At 40.4% G+C, this 22,331-nt stretch overlaps 1 protein-coding gene and 1 pseudogene across 4 annotated transcripts in view; both read left to right on the forward strand.

Annotated features, from left to right (window-relative positions):
- On the forward strand, positions 1-14,999 carry gdpd1 (glycerophosphodiester phosphodiesterase domain containing 1). Of its 3 annotated transcripts, XM_080428698.1 has the most exons (12): positions 1-143; positions 343-408; positions 956-1,108; positions 2,672-2,714; positions 4,333-4,468; positions 6,628-6,673; positions 7,109-7,230; positions 7,538-7,627; positions 9,511-9,644; positions 11,880-11,939; positions 12,422-12,473; positions 12,953-14,999. In XM_080428698.1, exons 3-12 carry the CDS (start codon positions 970-972, stop codon positions 13,079-13,081), a joined length of 951 nt encoding a protein of 316 aa, XP_080284824.1. In that variant the 5' UTR covers positions 1-143; positions 343-408; positions 956-969; the 3' UTR covers positions 13,082-14,999. The 3 variants fall into 3 exon arrangements, with proteins under 3 accessions (XP_080284824.1, XP_080284823.1, XP_080284825.1); XM_080428697.1 differs by lacking the exon at positions 343-408; XM_080428699.1 differs by lacking the exons at positions 1-143; positions 343-408 and having other exon boundaries at positions 1,024-1,108; positions 4,338-4,468.
- The window catches only part of LOC308085773, a 14,191-nt pseudogene continuing 5,807 nt past the window's right edge, over positions 13,948-22,331 (forward strand). The window contains exons 1-3 of the transcript in view: positions 13,948-14,106; positions 17,274-17,471; positions 20,625-20,656. The product of the transcript in view is annotated as an uncharacterized misc_RNA (transcript). The remainder of the gene's footprint in view (positions 14,107-17,273; positions 17,472-20,624; positions 20,657-22,331) is intronic.

A 22,331-nucleotide genomic window follows, 5' to 3' on the forward strand; every position in this document is an offset into this window, starting at 1 on the left:
GTGCTTGTGCGTAGCTCGCTGCTGGACCTTTTATTGTACTGTTTTCAGTTGTGTGTCTGTCAATCTTCTCAATAACGTGTCATAAAACACCGGGGACACTGCGATCGGATCATATGTAACCGATTACCTCGATGGCAATAAAGGTATAATAATATTTCACTAGATGATCTATCAGTCAGATCAGGCTCGGCTCATTTAGCCAGGTTAGCTCGCTACAACGTCAATTAGTTTGCCATAATACTGCTGTAATTGATTGTAGCTACATTGTTGATAAAGGTCGTTTTGAGTCAAGTTCAGGTAAGAAGCTACTTGGATACTAATATCTTCCATTGTGCCAAGCAGTTCAGACATGCTATCTATCTGATCGTGTGTTGTCATCATTTCACCTGCCACGATCTGGACATGTAGGTCAGTCCATTGACAGTGGTGGTCATCATGTCCAGTGTATATTTGCAATTTACAATAATGTTATACGTTTTTATTATGTTAATTTGTCTTTTTGTATTTTCCTTTTTATTTTAATTTGTATTTTTAGTTGTACATTTGTATTGTATTTACTTTGTTCAGGACCCTAGGAAGACTGGAGTCTCATGCATGTGTCTCTAATGGGGATCCTTTAATAAACATAAACATATAATGTTAAAGACCATTTCTCTACTCCTTGAAACTGTATTTTGCTTGAATGTGTTATTATCTTTTATATTTGAAATTGCTCTTATATTTGAAATTGCTTGTTCCTCTTCGCTTAATAATAATTATTATTATTGTTATCATCATCATCATCATCATCATCAACACCAGTTTAAAGTCTTGATTATAATTGTATTGTTTTAACTTTCAAGATTTGCTGATGTTGAAGATTTCAGCAAAGCACAAATGTATTTGATGATGTTCTTTCTTTTTTCCAGTGCCGGTGGATTTACCACTTACAGCTAATTATTGACTTTTTTTTCAGCTCCATTCCAAGAGATGTGTGCTGCAGTGTACGTGTTGTCCACAGTAACAGCAGGGTATGTACTGGCCTCTGCCCTGCTGCTCAAATGCCCAGCCCTTCTGCACAGGAAGAAGCCTCAGGCATTCCGCAGCAAGCATATTTCACACCGAGGAGGTGAGTCAAGGAAAGGTTTGAAAGGTTTGAAAGGCTTAAGGTTTTAAAGGTTTTAAAGGTATACGGTTCTAAAGGTTTGAAAGGTGTTAAAGTATTAGTAGTGTTAAACGTTTTGATAGTGTTGAATAGTGTAAAATTTAGTTTTTTAGGGTAAAACAGTGGTTGCTAGGGTCTAATAGGCGGTTGCTAGGGTAAAACTGTGGTTGCTAGGGTCTGATAGCCAGTTGCTACGGTCTTATAGGCGGTTGCTAGGGTATAATAGATGGTTGCTAGGGTAAAACAGGTGGTTGCTAAGGGTAAAAAGGTGGTTGCTAGGGTCTAATAAGCGGTCACTAGGGTCTAATAGGGGGTTGCTAAGGTCTAATATGCAGTTTATATGGTCTAATATGCAGTTGCTAGGGTAAAACTGGTGGTTGCTAAGGTGAAACAGTGGTTGCTAGGGTCTAATAGGCGGTTGCTAGGGTCTAATAGGCGGTTGCTAGGGTATAATAGGCGGTTGCTAGGCTCTAATATGGTGTTGCTAGGGTCTAATAAGCAGTTGCTAGGCTCCACTGTAGCTAAATGCCATTTCCAAATAGAAATGAATGGGACTTTTTAAAGCAATTTAAAGTGAAATATCTCTAAAAGTACTAATTATTTCAAAAATTCAAATGGCAGCCGATATGTCCTAAGTACGTTGTAGAGTTGGAACAGAGTTTTTAGCTAAAAGTATGAAGGACTAGTAGTTAGGGGCCAAAAAACGGGCGGAATAAATAAATAATAAATAGTGCCAATAACATTAGTGTGATCGCTTTAGCGATCCCACAAAAATGATAAAATGTTTGAAAATAGTAGATCACAAGCTCACAACGCGTCGCGTTGTGAGCTTGTAGATCGGCTATTTTCGAATAGCCCATGAATAAAATAGGGCTAAAGTGGTTAATGTATGTTTTATAATATAATAATTTATAACTGCAAAGTAACTATTAAGTAAAGTTTTCAAATAATTGTAGTGGAGTAAAAGTACAATATTTTTTATAGTAGAAGTAAAAGTATAGAAAATTGGAAATACTCCGGTAAAGTAAAAGTATCTCAAAATTGTACTTAAGTACAGTACTTGAGTAAATGTACTTAGTTACTTTACACCACTGGACAGTGGTTCTCAAAATGTATTTGTCTGCGGACCCCCATCTGAAAATATTTTGTACTAGAGAGACCCCCGTACAAGATTTGTGTCGTTAAAATGTTTCAAAACTATGTTTGTCACGATTCTTTGAAAATAGCAGATCCGCAAGCTCACAACGTGTGGCGATGTTACGCATTGTGAGTTTGTAGATCGGCTTCTTTCAAATAGCCGATAGGGTTAAATTAAAGTTGTAAACTGATTTTGATGCTATATCAACTAATTTAGCTAGGGACCCCCTGGAACCCCCTCAAGGACCCCGGCTCCAACCAATGGTCTAGGAAACTGGTGCTTTTTCAGTTCTATTATTTAAAACATTTAAACAAATGACAGTAATGTTCTTATACAGTATGTTAACAAGGAGGATGATGGGGAGGTTAATCATTACTTTATCTCAAAAGGTGCAGGAGAAAATCTGGAGAACACCATGGCAGCTTTCAAGCAGTGAGTAATTACACCGCCCATGCATTAAGAAAGTATATTGTGTGTGCATTTGTGCCTTTATACATGTGAGTGTGTGTACAGTATGTATGGGTTTTGTGTCAATTTTGTCATCTGTCAAGCATACATATGCAGAATCTCTGATTACAGGTACATGGTCTATGAACTATAATTCACTTCATTATATCTGTTTGTATTGTTTCACTCTCTCCTCATATAAATACTTTAGGCATTAGTATTGACAACTCGCTAACGTGGAATACACATGTGGACAGTCTCTGTAGTAAAGTACAGCAAAGACTGCATTTCCTCCGCCGTCTCAGGGTTCATGGTGTTGACCAAAAGTTTATGCTAGTGTTTTACCGAGCGGTCTTGGAAAGTCTGGTCAGATTTGGCATCACAGTTTGGTTTGGCAATCTCTCAGTGCAACTGAGGTCCAAATTGCTCCGATTGGTGCAGACTGCAGGGAAGATTATAGGAGTAAGACAACTCCCCTCTCTGCAGTCTATTTACGAGCAGGCCACGCTAAGACAGGCTCAGAAAATAGTCAGTGATGCTACCCATGTTCTACATGGAAAGTTTGTAATGATGCCCTCTGGGAGAAGTTATAACGAACCAAAATGGAACTATGTTAGATTTAAAAAATCGTTTGTACCGGTGTCAACTAAAATGCTAAACGAGGCTCTGAAACAGCATTGACCGTGAAGAATAGATTGACCACTATCTGTGCACTTGTGTAATGTTGTGTGTGTCCCCCCCTGTTATGTATTTCGTACTTTGTCTTGTCATTGTTTTGTGTGTGGCTGCAGCTGGGGTCCTTCGGGACAATAAAGTTTACCTTACCTTACCTTACTCTGTTCTGCTGTGCCCATTGCAGACAATTTCCTAGACGTTTTCAAAAGTGATTTTCTTTATTAAATAAACATTAAATAGCTCTATATTATTCCGATAGTAATCATTGCTATAGAGTGTTTGTTCAGAAACAGGGATCTCTCCAGCTCTTTACTAAACAGAAAATAAGTTTTCAGAGAGAGATGCCAATTTTATTCAATCATGAGAGAACTCACACAGGATACAGGATAAAGAAGTGAAATTGGTGAATTTTTTTTTTTAAATGAGCTGACAAAATTGGATCTGTAAAATTTAAGCTGATAAATGATCTTTGTTGGGTACTCTCTCCTTATAACCCGACCTGAAAATTACATTTCTGCTGTTTATTAAAGAGCTGGAGAGTCAGGAAGCTGTTACTTAACACTCTATATCTATAGCAACGATTGCTATCGGAATATAGAGCTTTAACGTTTTAACAAAACAAAACAAGTCACTTACATCACCTTTAAGAATGGGAGTTAATATTAGGGTTGACGGCTAGGAATGGAGTTTATTACGTTTTTAGGTTTATTGGGGTGATACTACCTCAATGGAATCACAAAGTGTGTGTGTGTGTGTGTGTGTGTGTGTGTGTGTGTGTGTGTGTGTGTGTGTGTGTGTGTGTGTGTGTGTGTGTGTGTGTGTGTGTGTGTGTGTGTGTGTGTGTGTGTGTGTGTGTGTGTGTGTGTGTGTGTGTGTGTGTGTGTGTGTGTGTGTGTGTGCGCGCGCGCGCGTGCGTTGATTCATGCAGTGCAGTGGGTCTTGGCACAGACATGCTAGAGTTGGACTGCCACCTGACCAAGGATGGACAAGTGGTGGTGTCACACGATGCCAGCCTAACGAGATCCACTGGCATAAGTTCGTACATCTCTGATGTGGCCTACGCTGTGAGTAGCTTATCTCTGCTATCTTCTTAATCATCCCAGGGGTCATCAATGTGTCTATACACGGACAGATATGTCCGGGGCAAATCTTTGCCCCCCCCACACTATTATAATGTTCTTATTTTGTTCATGTTATGTTCATGTTAGGTGTGATGAAAGCACTGACTATACGGATAAAACCCAATTATTGAAATACCAAACACGGATTAGACCATTCTGCATACATGCCTGAATACAGTCAATATACAGTGGCTGATTTGCCAATCTCCAGGTTTTCTTCAGAATAGGTTGGACACTGATTTATTTAATAGTGTATAATGTGTAACATGGCATAGACACAATGGTACAATATGTTACGAGTTCACTAGTATACATTTGGGGCCACTGTAGGTCGATGTGTTTTTGTAATAGTATTGACCACTCATTTGTACGTAGCAAAAATATTATTTTGACAAAAATATCCATCACAAAAATGTCCATTGATTGAATATTTTTTTAGACAAAAATGCACAACAGCACGAGTACAGTTGGTCTAAAAGGATAACACCAAAAAAGTCCTTGCGAAAAAAATCGAAACCTTTCTTGAGGGGACTATAAGTATTAGACTACTGGCTAACTTCCCATTTAATAATACTGTATATACACACAGCTATATATCTGCAACACTGTTCTCTTGGACCAGTCTACAATGTTGATAACTTTCTAACATTCCACATTTCCTGGTCTTGAAACTGGACTCCACTAAAATAGTAGAGAATGCGGTCCTGTAGTATTAAACCTAAAATTACAATATTTTCTTTAAAGATTAGAAATTTCTTTAAGGTACCATTCATTTAACAATTGCACTCTTTATTTATTTTAATTATCTTCTTTTTTTTAAATCTCAATTTAGTCAATTCCAAATTCCCCTATGTGGTCCCTGTCACTGTTGACCCGTACCGTTTGGTCTTGTGTAGAGAACCGAGTGTGTCCTACAATACACGCCAGCCGCTTCCTTTCACCTTATAGCAGGGCTGTATTAGCCATTGGGCCGCGGCCCAGGGGCCCTTGGCTCTCAGGGGCATAGATATAGAAACCTAGATACCTCATTGGCCTCTGCAGTTCGTTGGAGCGACCTGTTTGGTATGGTGGCCGCCATATTTCCGGGGGAAACAGGCACTGGCCAATCACAGCGTGTTGACTACTGGCCAACCACAGCGCGTCTTTTCCAGGACTTGTCAGAATCTAGTTGTCCCGCCCCCACCTGCCTCTGATTGGCCTATTGAACGCCCCCTTCTGTGACGCACACAGAACTTTCCTCTGTCCCCCCAGAAGCGGATACAGACGCTCCATACAGACGCTTCAGAGCCAGAGGAGGCGTCTACCTTTATATGTCTATGCTCAGGGGCCCTTCGGGGGAACTGGGCCGCGCGGCCATCGACAATTTACTAAAATGAAATGTGTAGGTTAATCAAATATCAAATGTGTGGGCCCCTCCTCTGTATTTACAGCATTGATTCTCGCTGGGTTTGAGGCCCTGACAAGGGCTCTTCTGGGCTCCAAGGGCTCCTGGGACCCTTCCATATATGATGGAATATGATTAAGGATTTCATATCATACACACCATACCTGTAACTTTCACTAGCCCCCCCAAAAAAACATTTTTTCAAAACTTTCTTTCTTAGAGGGGGGGGGCCTAAAAAATGGTGTCCCGTGCGGGGATTAATCCGTCCCTGCCTTAGCCTGATAGTGAGGATAGTAGTTTTACCAGGGGGATGTAACGCATGCCGAACACTACTCCATGCTGAACAGTCACCACCAACCAACCTGTAAGTGAGTCACTAAAGTAATGCAGTGACAGTGTTTGTCCTCCCCACCCGGCCTCCCACCTGTCTTTTAATGGTTCCTAGCTGACAGAGAGTACATAGTGGAGTACAGAACTTTTCTGAAGAACACAATGATCTGTACCAAAGTGTATACCATGTATACAGAATATTCATGTCCAATAAATAAGCAAAACTCATAAAAAAAAGCACAAGTGTAAGTTTTGTACTGATGGCATTGTGAGGCCAGCTGTTCCTTCCCTCCTGTCTCAATCAGTGTGTGAACCCAGCACTAAAGCTTACAGGCCCAGGCTTCTTAGTATATTTTTGACTATGCTTACATTTTTGTGCTGTTCACAGGAGCTGCCCCCTTACCTTTGCAAGCTGGGCGTAACTTTCCAGAGGGGTGAGAATACAAAAGGCTATGCAGCTAGGTTCACAATAATAACATATTATACAATGTGTTGCCTACATTTATTTATGATACATGTAAAAGTGTGAAACAGGGAGTCAGTAATAGGGAAAACTGATTGAGTTTGCTGTATTTATTCTGCTAGACAAGTGAATTGAATTATTTGAGATTCATAAAATAATGAAAACAAAACATATATAATATATGTTACTATAGCAATTTTTATATAGCGATTATATATAATATAATAATAGTTAGTATTAATTAATATTATAATAGTAATAGCGGTATATAGCGATGAGGTAATAAAACATTTAAATCACAATGTTGCAATGTATATCATTTTTTATTTATGTACATAAAACATGTGATTTAGAAGAACTAAAGAAAAATGATGTAATTCTTCTTTGTGTGACCTCGTCCTTGCAGAGTGTTATTGTGAGGGTGGAGAGGACAAACATATACCTCTGCTGAGTGATGTCTTTGAGGCCTTCCCCAACACCCCTGTCAACATTGACATCAAGGTCAACAATGACACACTCATAAAGAAGGTGTGTATGGATATGTGTGTGTGCTGTGTTCTCTCCATCTCTCTCAGCACGGTTTTCTATGTTTGTCATTGTATTAAACTTATATTAAACTGTTAACCATCTTCTATTGTTTTCTTAAAGTAACCTAGACACAAGCTGTGATGCAGCAGACTACATCCAGTGGTAGCGAGCGCTAATGGCAAAATAGTGGTGTCTGTAATGAAGATACATGGTCCTGAATATATACATGTTTTTCTTCCCAAAATCATCCCGCAGGCTGGATTGGACCCCTCCTGGTCTACACTAAATATGTACTGTATATTTGCAGGTGTCTGACCTGGTAACTCAGTATAACCGAGAGCATCTGACTGTATGGGGAAATGCCAGCAACCAGATTGTCAAGAAGTGTTACAAAGAGGTAAATGAATTAATTATACTGTCATTTATTAGTGCCCTTACCCACATGACATTTTGGGGAGAGATGTTGCCCCATAACAGTACCTCTGAGCGACCATATTCTCTGTTCTCCAATCCCGTATCTGAACATGCATTTATTAGTAAACTGGTGGTTCTCAAACTTTTTAATTACACTCTGACAGTGTATAAATGGAACCAAATTGACCCATAACGGTCCATTTGGTTCCATTTTGTACACTCAGCGTTACAGACCTGTAAGGGTCCATTTGGAACCCTCCCCCCCCAAGGACCCCTGGGTGTCCCTGGACCCCACTTTGAGAGCCACTGGTATAAACGTCACTGGCCATAATGGAGGACCTTACACTTGTCTGAGAAATTATTCAAATGGTCTTATGTAACCATAGACTTCTCGTGAACAAAAACAGTACATTTTAAAAGCATAATGATAATCAGAAATTTTGTAAACGCCAGAGACAAACATGGAAAGTATCAAAGCACTCACAACTGTCCTTTGGATGAACTCGTACTCATCAGCCCGGTTATAGACTGATAGTGTAAAGCTGAGTCAGGAGGGTTGAACCCAAATATGAGACAACAGGAGGTACAGCAGAGTTGAAACAGTTTATTAACAAAAACAGGCAACAATCCTAATGACTAGCAGACTGGTAGACTGTGACAGACAAAGTTTGAGATGAACAACCAAAATGGATGCTACAGACAGCTGTCTTAATTCGTTTTTTAATGGTTTTGAGGTAAATGTTCTCTCATAGCGAAGGTTAGAGGTCTTTCCCATCACACTGCCAAAGCAGTGTTGTTTGTCTCTGCTGTAAATAAAGAGGATCCTTCTGCAGAGTTTTCAGATTTGTAATACTATTATTTTATTTTTTTTACTTTTTGTGTCAAGACAAGAGACACTACAGTGTATAACAGACATCTATAGCCAATATTAGATATTACATTATCACCCAGGGATTTGTTGTTCCTTGAGCTTATCCAGATGCTGTGTGTCTGAGGTCAGATACTGTAATATGAGGGCAGTGCAGAATGCTGGGTGATCACATACCCATAGCCTCAACATTTAACCCATTAAGGCCTGAGGTCTTACAAAATGTCTTCTAAATCCTAACAGTTTCCTGAAAAACATATGTTGCTATATCAGTGGTTCTCAAACTTTTTCATGTCAAGGACCCCCAAAATTATATGAATTTGTCCGCTGACCCCCATCTCAAAATATTTTGTTCCAGGGACCCCCAGAAGCAAAGATTTGAGTTCAAAATGTTCGCTTTACAAATATGTATATTCAAAGATGGTATAGTCCCACGTTTGGTGACCAAGTTTAGTTCATGAGGTTCATAATGAGGTCTTAAAGCAGAGAGGTAACTCCTAGTGCCATTTCAGCCCACCTAGATACTTAAACTGCAGGAATTTGTCAGCTGCCATATCAACCCTAGGGGTTATATGGCAGCTGAACAGTCACAAGCTTACCCCCTCTTGGTACTTTTATCAGTCCTCCTACCCAGGTCAAATAAAAGCTGGGTGTGTGATAAATGTGTGTATATCTGTCAACACACTATTAAGTATACTGTAGTAGCTTAACAATTTACATCCAAAGGAATGTTTTGCATCTACTGTGTACTGTTCTGTAAGAGGATTCTAATGCCCTTTTAATGTGAAATTGTGTTACTAGGCACATGGGTCTATTTTGTTTAACTTCAGGGAAATTGGACAGTTGGATATAATTTCATATGATTTCTCATTATGACGAAGATTTAATTGTGTGTGTGTGTGTGTGTGTGTGTGTGTGTGTGTGTGTGTGTGTGTGTGTGTGTGTGTGTGTGTGTGTGTGTGTGTGTGTGTGTGTGTGTGTGTGTGTGTGTGTTGTAGAATTCCCGTATACCACTATTGTTCAGCTTTACAAGAGTACTACAGCTATTAGGCCTCTTCTACACCGGCCTTCTACCCTTCATCCCCCTCAAGGAGCAGTTTCTGGAGATCCCTATGCCTTCTATTATGACCAAGTAAAGACACACACACACACACTGTCGTCCTTACTTATGAAGCAAATACTATCAGACATTGTATTATGAGAGATCAGAGGGTCTGGTGAAATTGCTTACTTTTGCATAAATGTCAACAGTTTTCAAAAGCTTACCATAGTTTATTTTATTTTTATACCATAGTTTACACTTAAAAGATCCTTCTTGTTTTTTAATTCGAATTTTTAGGTGTCCTTTAAATTATCTGTTTCTTGGGCTGACATTTCTTTTACCATGAAGAACTTGATTTTTCTTTATAAAACAAGAGAGTTTTTGTCTGGACGTTACAAATCAATCCACACTTTGAAGTCCATTAAGATACAATAATGTAACTTGGACAAAAAACTAAGGCAGCATAAATTACCTGTCTCAAGCTAGTTTCAAGAACTGAAATTAATAGAAACCAATAGCTTCCAATCTAAAAAAACTACCACATGCTTTGCAAAACCTTTGGCAGTAATGTAAAGTATACCATGACTTGTTAATGGCTTAAACATACAATTCCACCAATATGGTCCAGAGGTAAACAAGCCAAAACCTTTTCTTTTGACAATTTAAATTCCAGTAATTGTTTACACATTTCTAAATTGTCCCTACAGTGCCTTTGAGAAAAACTATTGGATGCTCACCCCACTTTTTTTTAGCTAATATTCCAGTATTCAGTTGATTTACAAAGCTTGATGCTACGCAAAGCATCAAACTGATAAAAAATGGCTTTACTGTGTCTCAACTGTAGCCAAATGGGTTGTAGGTAGTAAGTGATATTGCAAAAAAAATGTACATATATTCACGAGGTGATTGTTCCCCCCCCAAAATCATCATGGCTGACTATGTCAAACAAAAAATGCTGTTACTAAACTTAGGCTTCGTAGGGCCTACATCTTGCAGTGTGCATTCACCTTTAATAAACCAAATACAAGTTCTTCATGGTTCTAGTGTAATAGTGGGCTACAGTGGTAACACAACACTCCACCAAGGCTAATCAGGAGATTAAGGGCTGTAACTTGGCAAGTAGTCGGCATGTGAAAGCAGTTGGTTAAAGGTCAGGGACTATGTTACAAGGAGACTGATAGACCCAGGTCCACACACAGCACCAACAACACTGTTTATTATGTTATCTGTGTGGCAACCGAATATGGGTCACAGGCGTATTTCAAGAGGGGCTAAAGATACATAATAGGAATAGCCTGGTATTTACATCCAAGTAATGCTTTCCATAATGACATAATCAGGGCCTTGCTTATCATAAAACTATCTAGCAAACTTAATTTGCTAGAAAATATTCAGAATGTATGGTGATCTTTGCTGTAGTAGACACAATACAACATTTAGATGAGTACTACTCCTTCTCCCCTTGTCTCACATGTGCTCACCAGAATGTCTTTCTGTCACCAGTCTTTGATTCACTCTCGCCCACTGGGTCTGTAGCTCATGTCTGATATATCTGCCACAGAATGCAGTTTGAAAGCTGATCTCATAATTGCACAATTAAATGATTACAACATGCCCACAAGTTCAAAGGAGAGTGTTGTGTACAATACCAGTGGATAACAGGGATCTATACTAGGGCAGATAGCCGATTATGCATGCTGCACATTCAAAAAAGATTAACGGATTTTATTGCACTTGTTGTTTGGAACAATTAAGCATTTACACCTGCACGTACTTTCTTTAACATTAATACCTGGAACTGTGTCATTTTTAGATTTGAGCTAAAAAGCATTTTTTACACTTTAGGCTATTCAAAAATACCAGATCTACAAGCTCGTAGTGCGGCACCGAGTGCCGCACTACGAGCTTGTATATCTGCTATTTTTGAAAAATCATGAAAATGTGTGCAAATCTTTGAACATAATATATTTTTAAAGCGAAATATTTTAACTCAAATCTTTGCTTCTGGAGGTCCCTGGAACAAAATATTTTGATGGGGGTCCGCGGCCAAATACATATAATTTTGGGGGTCCTTGGCATGAAAAAGATTGAGCACCACTGATATAGAAACATACGTTTTTCAGAAAACTGTTGAGATTTAGGAGACGTGTAGAATCGCCTTCAGGTCTCAATGGGTTAAGGATTGCGACACATTTCTCATGTGCTTAAAAATCTTGATTGGCGTTAGGAAGTATGATCGTGCTCTGTAAATCTATCTGAGAACAAATTGCCATGTGGAAGGATTTTATAACAGTTTGAGGCATTTTCCCTTATGTGACTCTGCAGATTGAAGGATCCTGAAGGGATAACCAAGAGTCAGCGAATCATCATCTGGTTAGCAGACGGGTAAGAGAGAGAGAGAGAGAGAGAGAGAGAGAGACACACACACACACACACACACACACACACACACACACACACACACACACACACACACACACCACACACACACACACACACACACACACACACACACACACACACACACACACACACACACACACAGAATTATGGAATCATGACACATGCTCATATTCATCTATTTATGCATTTTCCATGTTGCTTACTTAGCATTTTGTTTGTCTCATTGCAATGCAAGTACCTAAAGTAGGCCACCAGAAAGCATAATAGAATGCAGATTTCTTTCTGTCTCATAAGCTTGCACCTTTCTGAACAATTTCATTTGTCTATTATGAGCAGTTAATCACTTTGAACCTGGCACCCCTATTTTGGGCATGTCATTATCGGTGAAAAATAGCTGCACCATTACAGTGGGACATGCTCTACTCACTGCAGACTCTTGGCTAATAAATGTTTTTTAATTGCAGTTTGCTGATGAGGAAAGCTCTGTTTAATCATTTAACAGCCAGGGGAATCCAGGTAAGGCTGCTTTATTATATGACCTCAAAATGAAATAAATGTTTTTATGGTTATGTCTGAGTCAGAGTGACGTGGCCGTGGTCCGCCGGCCGGCCGGTCCTCCCTTAAAGGGATATTTCACTTTAAAAAAAATTGGGTCAGAACCAAGGACGGGTGTTTCCGATGAATCTAACATGGTTAAAACGGAGTTTTGAAGTTACAATGGGTTTGTATAGGAAAGGGGCGTGTCTGATAAAATGAATATCATATATCTAAATACTGAATCAAGAAACTTAAAAACTGTCCAGGGTGCTCCCAAAAGCCTGAGTCGTCGATAAAATGACCCAATTTCTTTTTTTAAGTGAAATATCCCTTTAAGCCAATTTGAATATAGGAGTTTTATTTTTATTGTGTTTACATGTTTTAAATTCACCTTGAACTGTCTGGACATTAGTTGTATTTGAACACATGTTGGTGCATGATGACACATCTCGTTTCAGGTGTACATCTGGGTGCTGAATGAAGAGGAGGACTTTCAGAGGGCATTTGACTTGGGAGCCACAGGGGTTATGACAGATTTTCCCACCAAGCTGAAAGACTACCTAGAGAAGAATGCTATTGCTAACTAAGCCCCAGTGACCTGCCCATCCACCCCCATCCTGTCTGGCCTTCAAACCGAATGACCCGCAATCCATCCTCTTGTGTCCACTTCACCACATGCATTCCAGCTGGGGTATTCTCAGACTGTGTTTAACAAGGCAGTAGGGATGGGACCGCTGCCCACACCCCACTGTGCTTTTTGTTCGTGGAAAAACATACCTACAGTATAGTACAGTGTAGTCCTTTAACCCATTCAGTCATTTTTAGATTTCTTTGGGCTATTCAAAAATGGCAGATATACAAGCTCATAGCGCGGCACCGAGTGCCGTGCTATGAGCTTGTAGATCTGCTATTTTTGAGGAAAATCGTGAACATTTGTGTTTTTAAAGCAAACATTTTTAACTCCGATCTGTGCTTCTGGGGGTCCCTGGAACAACATATTTTGAGATGGGGGGGTCCACGGCCAAATGACGTGGAAAAGGTGGAGCACCACTGATCTAGCAACATACCGTTAGGATTTAGAAAACATTTTTAGATGTGTATTTGGCCACGGACCCCCATCTCAAAACGTTTTGTTCCAGGGACCCCCAGAAGTTGAAACAGAGTTAAAAATGTTTGCTTAAAAAATATATATATTCAAAGATTTGCACACATTTTCCACGATTTTTAAAAAAAAATGCAGTTCTACAAGCTCATAGCGCGGCACTCAGTGCCACGCTATGAGCTTGTAGATCTGCTATTTTTTTAATAGCCAAAGAAATCTAAAAAGGACACACAGATGCGCTCCCGGTCCTTAAAGGGTTAACACTGGAAAACAACTTTCAGTATTTGGAATCCTATGAATTACCCATATAGTGTACAACATATTATCTGCAGCCTGTTTCATCTTCCCTACATGCCGTCCGTCCTTTACCTGCTGGGAGACTGGAATTTACCCTCAGAGGTGTTGATGGACTGGCTGTTGGCTGGTACGCTCAGAGGAATGGACACCCGTCCCTCACCCCTCACCACACACTTTGGTGTCCCACGTGGACACAGCACGGTCACGCCTTGGGTGAGTGGGTCAGTTGGGATTCGTTCATACAGTATACTATTGCAATACCCTTTTCCACGGGACTGACTTAAGTGATGACAAGTGTAGACATTTTTATTGCCATTTCAAGGCAAAGATCACGTGAGGATCTATCAGATTTGGTGTCTTTGAAATTCATAAATTATGCCCAAAAGCCTGAAAAGTCTTGCATTTCATGTAGTGACTGATTCATGGCTTGTTGTTGTTGTTGTTGTTGTTGTTATTTTACTGCCATAAAGATATTATTTCAACTTTTTGTTGCCTTTAATTAAAAGCATTATGAATTCAATATCACAATCACAGGGTGCCCCGTTGGCTCACATAAGTGCTCATACTTCATAAATAAGGCTGTAGTCTTTCCCGTTGCTGGCCCAGGTTCAAATCTGACCCGAGCCTTTTTGCCACATGTCATAAGCTCTCACTCCTTTCCTGTATATCTCGCACTATCAGAAATAAAGCAGAATTTTCTAATTTTCTTTGAATAATAAATCCAATATCACTGTATTTTGGTCTTAAGTATTATGATAATACTTAATACCACTCCAATTCCTAGTCCAAACACCTGCAGAGGCAGCTAGAACAGAGGCACATTACTACTGCAGTCAAGTAACATGTTAAGTAGCAAACTTCGCAGTTCTGTTTTTTGAATGTATGGGCATTTTACTACTTGATGTATAATGAAACACATTTCTTGCCTTTAACCACTTGAACCTCATCGGCTCCTGGTGGACAGGCACGCACACAGCACACACACACACACACACACACACGCCACACAGCACACAACACACACGCGCACACACACACACACACACACACACACACACACACACACACACACACACACACACACACACACACAGTAAATGACATCATTACTGTCATAACTACTAGAGACTGGAACCATTGACACACTTGTCTGTAAAACGGGGCTAAAGTTCGAAACTGAACATGGTGAAAGTCTTTTTATTGTATTTCTTATTCTGTTTTTTTTTGTTTTGTTTTTAATTGTGTTTTTATTGTGATATGGATCTCCCTTGGGTCTGAAATAAAGATTGAATTGAATACAGTACAGTATACTGTCTATCATGAGTCAGTAACTATTTTAAATACGTTTTGAAAATGAACTAGTAAAAATGTGTGTGAACCTTGAAAGATGTAAAGACAACATTGCCAACAGGTCTTAGTGTTTTCTTTGGTCTGTATTGTAATTTGGTGCCTGCCCTGCATCCACTTTTATCAATGCAAACTTTAAGTATGCAAAATTGTCAGGAGGTGGCGCTGTTGACTGGATGTTTTTCTGAGTAGGCTGAGATGATAAGCAGGGCACGTCTTGTGTCATGGAAATGATCTACGCCAGTGGTTTTCAACCTTTTTCATGTCAAGGACCCCCAAAATTGACACTTATTAGCTCGCGGACCCCCATTTGAAAAGATATGCCAAGGACCCTCATAAGAGAAGATTTTTATGTCTCTAGCAGTGATTTTCAACCATTTAATTTCAAGGACCCCCAGTTTGACATGCATTAGGCTACGGACACCCATTTAATGACATTTCTATCTCTGGGACCCCTATTTATATTGTAAAATCAATGTTAATTTAACTCTGAGAGTGTACAAATGGAACCAAATGGACCTGTTACGGTCCATTTGGTTCCATTTGTACACTCTCAGAGTTACAGACCCATAAGGGTCCATTTGGTGCCTAATCTATCATTTAGCTGGGGACCCCCTGGAACTCCCTCAAGGACCCCTGGGGGTCCCCGGACCCCACTTTGAGAACCAATGCTTAAGAGAACTTGACGCTGTGTCCACTGCGTGGTGTACATGCTCTATTATCTTTTCTGATTGAAGCTTTTACTTTATAAGTTATAATTTGTCTTTCATAAAACCAGTGGTGTAAAGTAACGAAATATTTTGAGGTACTTTTACTTCACTGGAGTATTTCCAATTTTCAATACTTTTACTTCTACTCCACTACATCTCAGAGACAAATATTATACTTTTTACTCCACTGCAATTATTTGAAAACTTTAGTCCCTAGTTACTTTGTAAGATCTTTTTAGCATATATTTTTAGCATTGTGAGCTAATACTTTTACACATTTTGAATTTGTGAAATGGGACATTCTGCACAATGAGTACTTTTACTTTTGGTACTTCAAGTATATTTTGATGCCAAAACTTGTTTTACTTTTACTTAAGTGAATTTTTTACAAGTTATAACAGACTTTTAACTTGTAACAGAGTATTTTTTTACAATGTTGTATTGATGCTTTTACTTAAGTAGAACATTTGAGTACTTTTTCCACCACTGCATAATAGTCAGGTATTTACAGAGAGATCTCAATAAAAAAAACAATCTGAGCCAACAGTTAGATTATTGGTCGCTCGCGTCTCCTCACGACCAATAGGCTGAGTGTTGCTATGCCTGATCGCTGTGTTGGTTGGACTACACACCTGTCAGTCATCCTTCATCTAGTCGAGGTACAGTCAGTGTTGCCATGTCTGCTTATTATAAGCGACTTTGGGCTCGTTTCTAAAGTGTAGTTGCTTATTTGCCAAATAAGGCTTGATTTGGGCTTGCTTCAAAATGTTTTATTATTATTATTTAAACCAGTGGTTCTCAAATATTTCCATGTCATCGACCCCCAAATTAATATGTATTTGTCGTTTTGTCCCTAAAGTTTAACCCCATCTGAAAATGTTTTGTGTCAGGGGAGCCCCGACATACCAGATTTGTGTTGTTAGAATGTTTCAGAAATCTTCAAAATCTTCACCCTTTATTTCAAGATTTTTTTGAAAATAGCAGATCTACGCGACGCGTTGTGAGCTTGTAGATCTGCTATTTTTTATTTTTTTTAATCGGCTATTTTCAAATAACCATTGCATAGGTTTAAAGGAATACCAAAAGACTCGCCCCAAAACACAGTCACCCCGGGGCAAATCCGGCGGTATTCACCAGGTATTCCTAAACGTAAAACTCAGAAAACTATGCCTAAACCTAACCTTATTCCTAAAATGAACCTCAGTAAACATAATTATGCCCAACCCTAAACTTATTTTAGTCGCTTCTTTGGGGGCTTGTTTTTATAGACCCGGTTTGCTTGTTTCTCTCGCAAGACCTGGCAACACTGGTCTTTTGGTACAGTGTGATTGTGGAACTCTGCTGGGCACCGCTGCGCTGCTGGCGCGTCAAAACATTGCGTCTGATGCACGACTCGTCAAGAGGCTGGAGAGGAAATCTGCCACGAAAGGAGCTTTAAGGCATTGGCATCATTACCGCGAGAAACACCAGGAGGTGCGAGTCTTCTACGTGGCGACTAATACATTTTTCTTCCCTTCAAAGGTAAAAAATTGTGTATTTTCCTCTTCAGTTTGCTCGCTACTTATTGTGCATTGGTTGTTAATTGTCATACTTTAATTTGTTATTATAGTAACAGCCTATTCTTTAAATGCATCAAACGCAGCCTGTTTGATTTGATAGCCTACTTTTGTTCCGAGTTATTATAAGGTTTGTCATGCTGCGTGGCTGGGTTGTTATTGTTGTGGATGTGATGAGGAGCTCTCTGCTCTGCTCTGCAGTGGAGCTGTCTGTCTGGTGGCTATAATTAGGCTGCTGCACGCTGGAGCCGTGGCCAGCGTTGCCAGGTTTTGTGAGAGAAATGAGCAAACAACGGGTCTAGGAAAACAAGCCCCCCCAAAAAATATTCCACATTCTTCACATTTTCTTAAAGATTATTTTTTTGGGGGAAATAGCAGATCTTCAAGCTCACAACGCGACGCGTTGTGAGCTTGAAGATCTGCTATTTCCCCCCCCAAAATTTGAAGAATGTGGAATATTTTTTGAAACGTTTTAACAATCTTGTATGGGCCCGGCGGGGTCCCCTGGCATAACATATTTTCAGATGGGGGTCCGCAGACAAATACGTATTAATTTGGGCGTCCACGGTCCTTGACTTGAGAAATGAGAACTGCTGGTTTAAACAACATTGGGAAATAAGCCGAAATAAGCAACAACTACACTTAAGAGACAAGCCCAAAAAAAAAACGCAACCCGCAAACTACCAATATTTACAAGCGACTTTACAGGGAAAAACAAGCCCAAAGTCGCTTATAGTAAGCGGACGTGGCAACACTGCTGGTCCTGTATGCGCCATCAGCTCCCTGTGGGCGCAGTGAGTGGCACGTCAACAACAGCAATCAATACATCAACAGTCATGAATGAACCGAACTATCTGATCATAACCTCTGAAGTACGTCAGATGGTTTTCATTTGTTTTCCAAGGCACGCACGCGCGCGCGCGCACACACACACACACACACACACACACACACACACACACACACACACACACACACACACACACACACACACACACACACACACACACACACACACACACACACACACCAATAGACATGCCAGTAGAAAGTGGATGAGCACGCGCGCGCCTGCAGCCCAGTCCAGTGTTTGGGTCCAGGGCAGGCAGTATTGCTTAGCCCCCCAGACAGTGCCAGTGGTTTTCAACCTTTTCAGGCCGCGACCCCCCAAAATAAGCATATCTGAACTGGGGACCCCCCCCCCCACCCTGACAAGGTCTTGGAATTGTAGGAATTGAGGCATTGCATTTAGTTTGACTCGGTTCGACAGGTAAATATTGTGAAAATAGCAGATCTACAAGCTCACAACGTTGTGGCTATTTTCACTATTTCTGCCTCTCTTATATTATTTGACAATTTGGCCAATGTTTGACCAGTTTTTTTAATAGTTTGTTGATGACTTTTGATGCAGTAAATGGTCTTTTGGTATTAAAAAGGTCTTAAAAGTCCTTAAATCACTTCACTGTCATGTGGGGATCCCCCTGGGGGTCCCGACCCACAGGTTGAGAACCACTGGCTTAGCCGAGGCATCCCCGCCATCTGTGCCCGCCGTGGTGGCTGTAGTTCTGCCCCAGATAAGGCGAACCACTGCCTGTGTGACCTGATTCGTCTTAGCCACCCACACTGGCACAAATCCGGCACTTACATTTGACTCAGAGCCCCCCCAACACACACACACACACACACACACACACACACACACACACACACACACACACACACACACACACACACAGACCCCCATCTGAAAATATGTTATACCAGCCTGCCAGGGCCCCCTATACAAGATTTGTGTTGTTAAAATGTTTCCAAAAATATTCCAATTTTCGTCAAGATTTTTTTTTTTAAATAGCAGATATACAAGCTTGTAGATCTGCTATTTTCTAATAGCCAATGTATTATGTTGTACACATACAAACACACACACACACACACACACACACACACACACACACACACACACACACACACACACACACACACACACACAGCCCCCCCCCCCCCCATACAATTATCGATATGCTGTATCAGCGGTACAGTAGGTAAACAAATGTTTGACCCCAACACATGCAACATCCTATGCGAGTCAGTGAGGGTGAGGCAGATGCTTTAGATTTATTTCATTTAACGGCATACTTCAAATATCTTTCTTCTGCACGTTACAAACCGTTTTGAGGAGGAACACCCTCACAATCTCACATTTCCTCTCTAACCTTTCCAGTCTCTCTCACTGCAGTGTGTGTCCATGTAGTTAGTTATTGATCATGTGAGGAGTCAATATGCAGAGATTGAGTTGGGGTCAGAGAGTTGTGGGCCTTGAAAGATGATCCGTGCCATGGGCCCCTCCACAGCACTTGCACAAGCAAAACAAGGTACTGGGACTCGACAGAAAGTGCTATTACTCTGTGTACACTGAGTAGCGAGAGTTTAAATCTGGTTCATCACTTCTCTCTGCCATCGTCCCTGTCACAAGCAGTGGCTGTGTAGTTCAAAGAAGTAATTTTTTTTTTAGCTCTTTCTCAACAAGAGGAATGAATGCATTGGACCTATTTGTGCTGAGCCATCCTAATCTCCCATTAAACGTATCATCTGTACCACATCAATAAGGCATAATGAGAAACCTCAACAAAACAAGGCAAGGGAGACAAAATTAGGAAGGTAGAGCATTTTTGGAATAGAGAATCATGCTGCCAAGGTCTCTGCATCATCTAGATCTGATATGGGGTCGAGTGAGAGTATTACAGTATGTCCTGCCAATGATGTCATTCTGCTCCATGCTGCTGGTGAAACCCTGACTGAGCAGAGCAGCGATTAAGTACCTCAAGTATTGTTGAGTTTCAGGGGGCTGCAGCGGACAGAGACAAGACATGACAACACATGACGACACAAGGACGGAGGGACGCACGCACGCTCGCTCGCTCTCTTCCTTTTCTCCCTTTACCTCTCTCTACTTCACTCTCCTCCCTCCTTATCAGTCATTCTGTGTTTTTGTTTGGTTCTCTCTCTCGCCTTCATTCTCGTCCCCTTTCTCCCACCACGCCCCCTTGCTCACCTCTCTATTATCTTCCCTCCATCTCTTTCGCTGACTCTTTCTCATGCTCTCTCCATCATTGTCAAGCACAGCACCACCGTCCCCATGCAGCAGCGGCCGTACCTTACATAATAAAGGTTGTTCATGGGATACGAGGGGCCTGCGGCTGGTGAAGATTCTAGCACGCAGCACTTTATGGTGACACTCAGAATGGACAGCCCAGTAGACTTTTAAAGGACCTGTTGTAAACACAGACAGACATGAAGGGTGAACAGACAAAGCAGGCATACAAGTCAAACAGGAGGCAGACAGCTGGATGGACACACTGGAAGACATAGCTTGCACACACATACAACGGGCATGACAAACACAACACATTCAAACAAATGGATGCAAAGGGATTATATCCATTGTGTTGTCTTCACACGAGACAGACTTCTGGACAAATGGGCTAAGATATGCCTTATTTATGCTCTGTCATACAAAGTGTAGTGCACAAAAAATAGCCGATCCACAAGCTCACAACGCCTCGCATCTGCGACTATACACAGAGAATAGTGAATGAGAGAGAGCTGACACTTGTGTGATGTTTGATAAACTGCCTCTAACGACATAACTTGTTTCTGTAGTCTTCTCTTTTGATCAAAGAGCGTCTTATTGCTCAATAGCTTTGTCTCTGCATCAGCATTTTGTTACATGTTAGCATCTTGTTCCCACAAAGAAACTGCTTGTCCTCTCACTGAGCAAGCTGAGAACAAGCATTGTCTTGGATCTGAACAATAACATAATTATTTGTTCAAATGCAGAAACAGTGTCTTGCACAAGTCCAGGACTACTGGCCCTGAGACAGTGTGATTTGCAATTAGACATTTTGTGTGTGTGTGTGTGTGTGTGTGTGTGTGTGTGTGTGTGTGTGTGTGTGTGTGTGTGTGTGTGTGTGTGTGTGTGTGTGTGTGTGTGTGTGTGTGTGTGTGTGTGTGTGTGTGTGTGTGTGTGTGTGTGTGTGTGTGTGTGTGTGTGTGTGTGTGTGTGTGTGTGTGTGTGTGGGGTTGTCTTATTTTGTCTAAGTGAGTTTAAGTTACAATTGTTCTGCAGAGATGAGTTTGCAACAATTCATAATCATCTTTTAATTATTGGTCTTTGCTGGACTCTGTTGAGCTGCTGTGTTACTCTAAAGCAGAGTTTCTTAACCTGTTTTGGGCCAATGGCCCCTATCCAATATCCAGGTCCTTTACCGCCCCCTGACCCAATTGAAATGTAAGCTTTATTATAATTTCTTATTTTCAATTGTGTTGCTTATATATCATTTAGAAAACATCTCATCGATTTCTAAATATATATATGGCATTAAACTGGAATGTTAGTACGTGATTATTATGTCATTATTAGCCTACTTCCCAGGTAAGGGAGAGAAATAAGGCAGTGAGATGTCAGGCAGTGCTGTGAGATGGGCCTGATGTGACCTGTGTCACAGCCCTGTGACATGATACTGACATGGTACTGACCATGATGATGACATGATACTGACCATGATTGATTGATTGCTTGATTGAATATTTTATTAGGCAAAACGTTTAAACAGCACAATTACATTTATAATACTTTGTCTAAAAGGTACGTCCAAAAAAAGTCCTTGCGGTCTTGTTTCCATTGGGGTCCTTGGTATTCAAATCATAGACATATATATAGGCCTGTCACAATTATTACATAATCGTCTAATCGCAATTATTTTATATAAGCGCAATTATTTTTGCATAATCGTCATAATCAATTCCATGTTAAAAAATGTCATTT

The sequence above is a fragment of the Gymnoscopelus braueri genome, assembly GCF_963280865.1.
Source record: "Gymnoscopelus braueri genome assembly, chromosome: 5".
Classification (NCBI taxonomy): Eukaryota; Metazoa; Chordata; class Actinopteri; order Myctophiformes; family Myctophidae; genus Gymnoscopelus; species Gymnoscopelus braueri.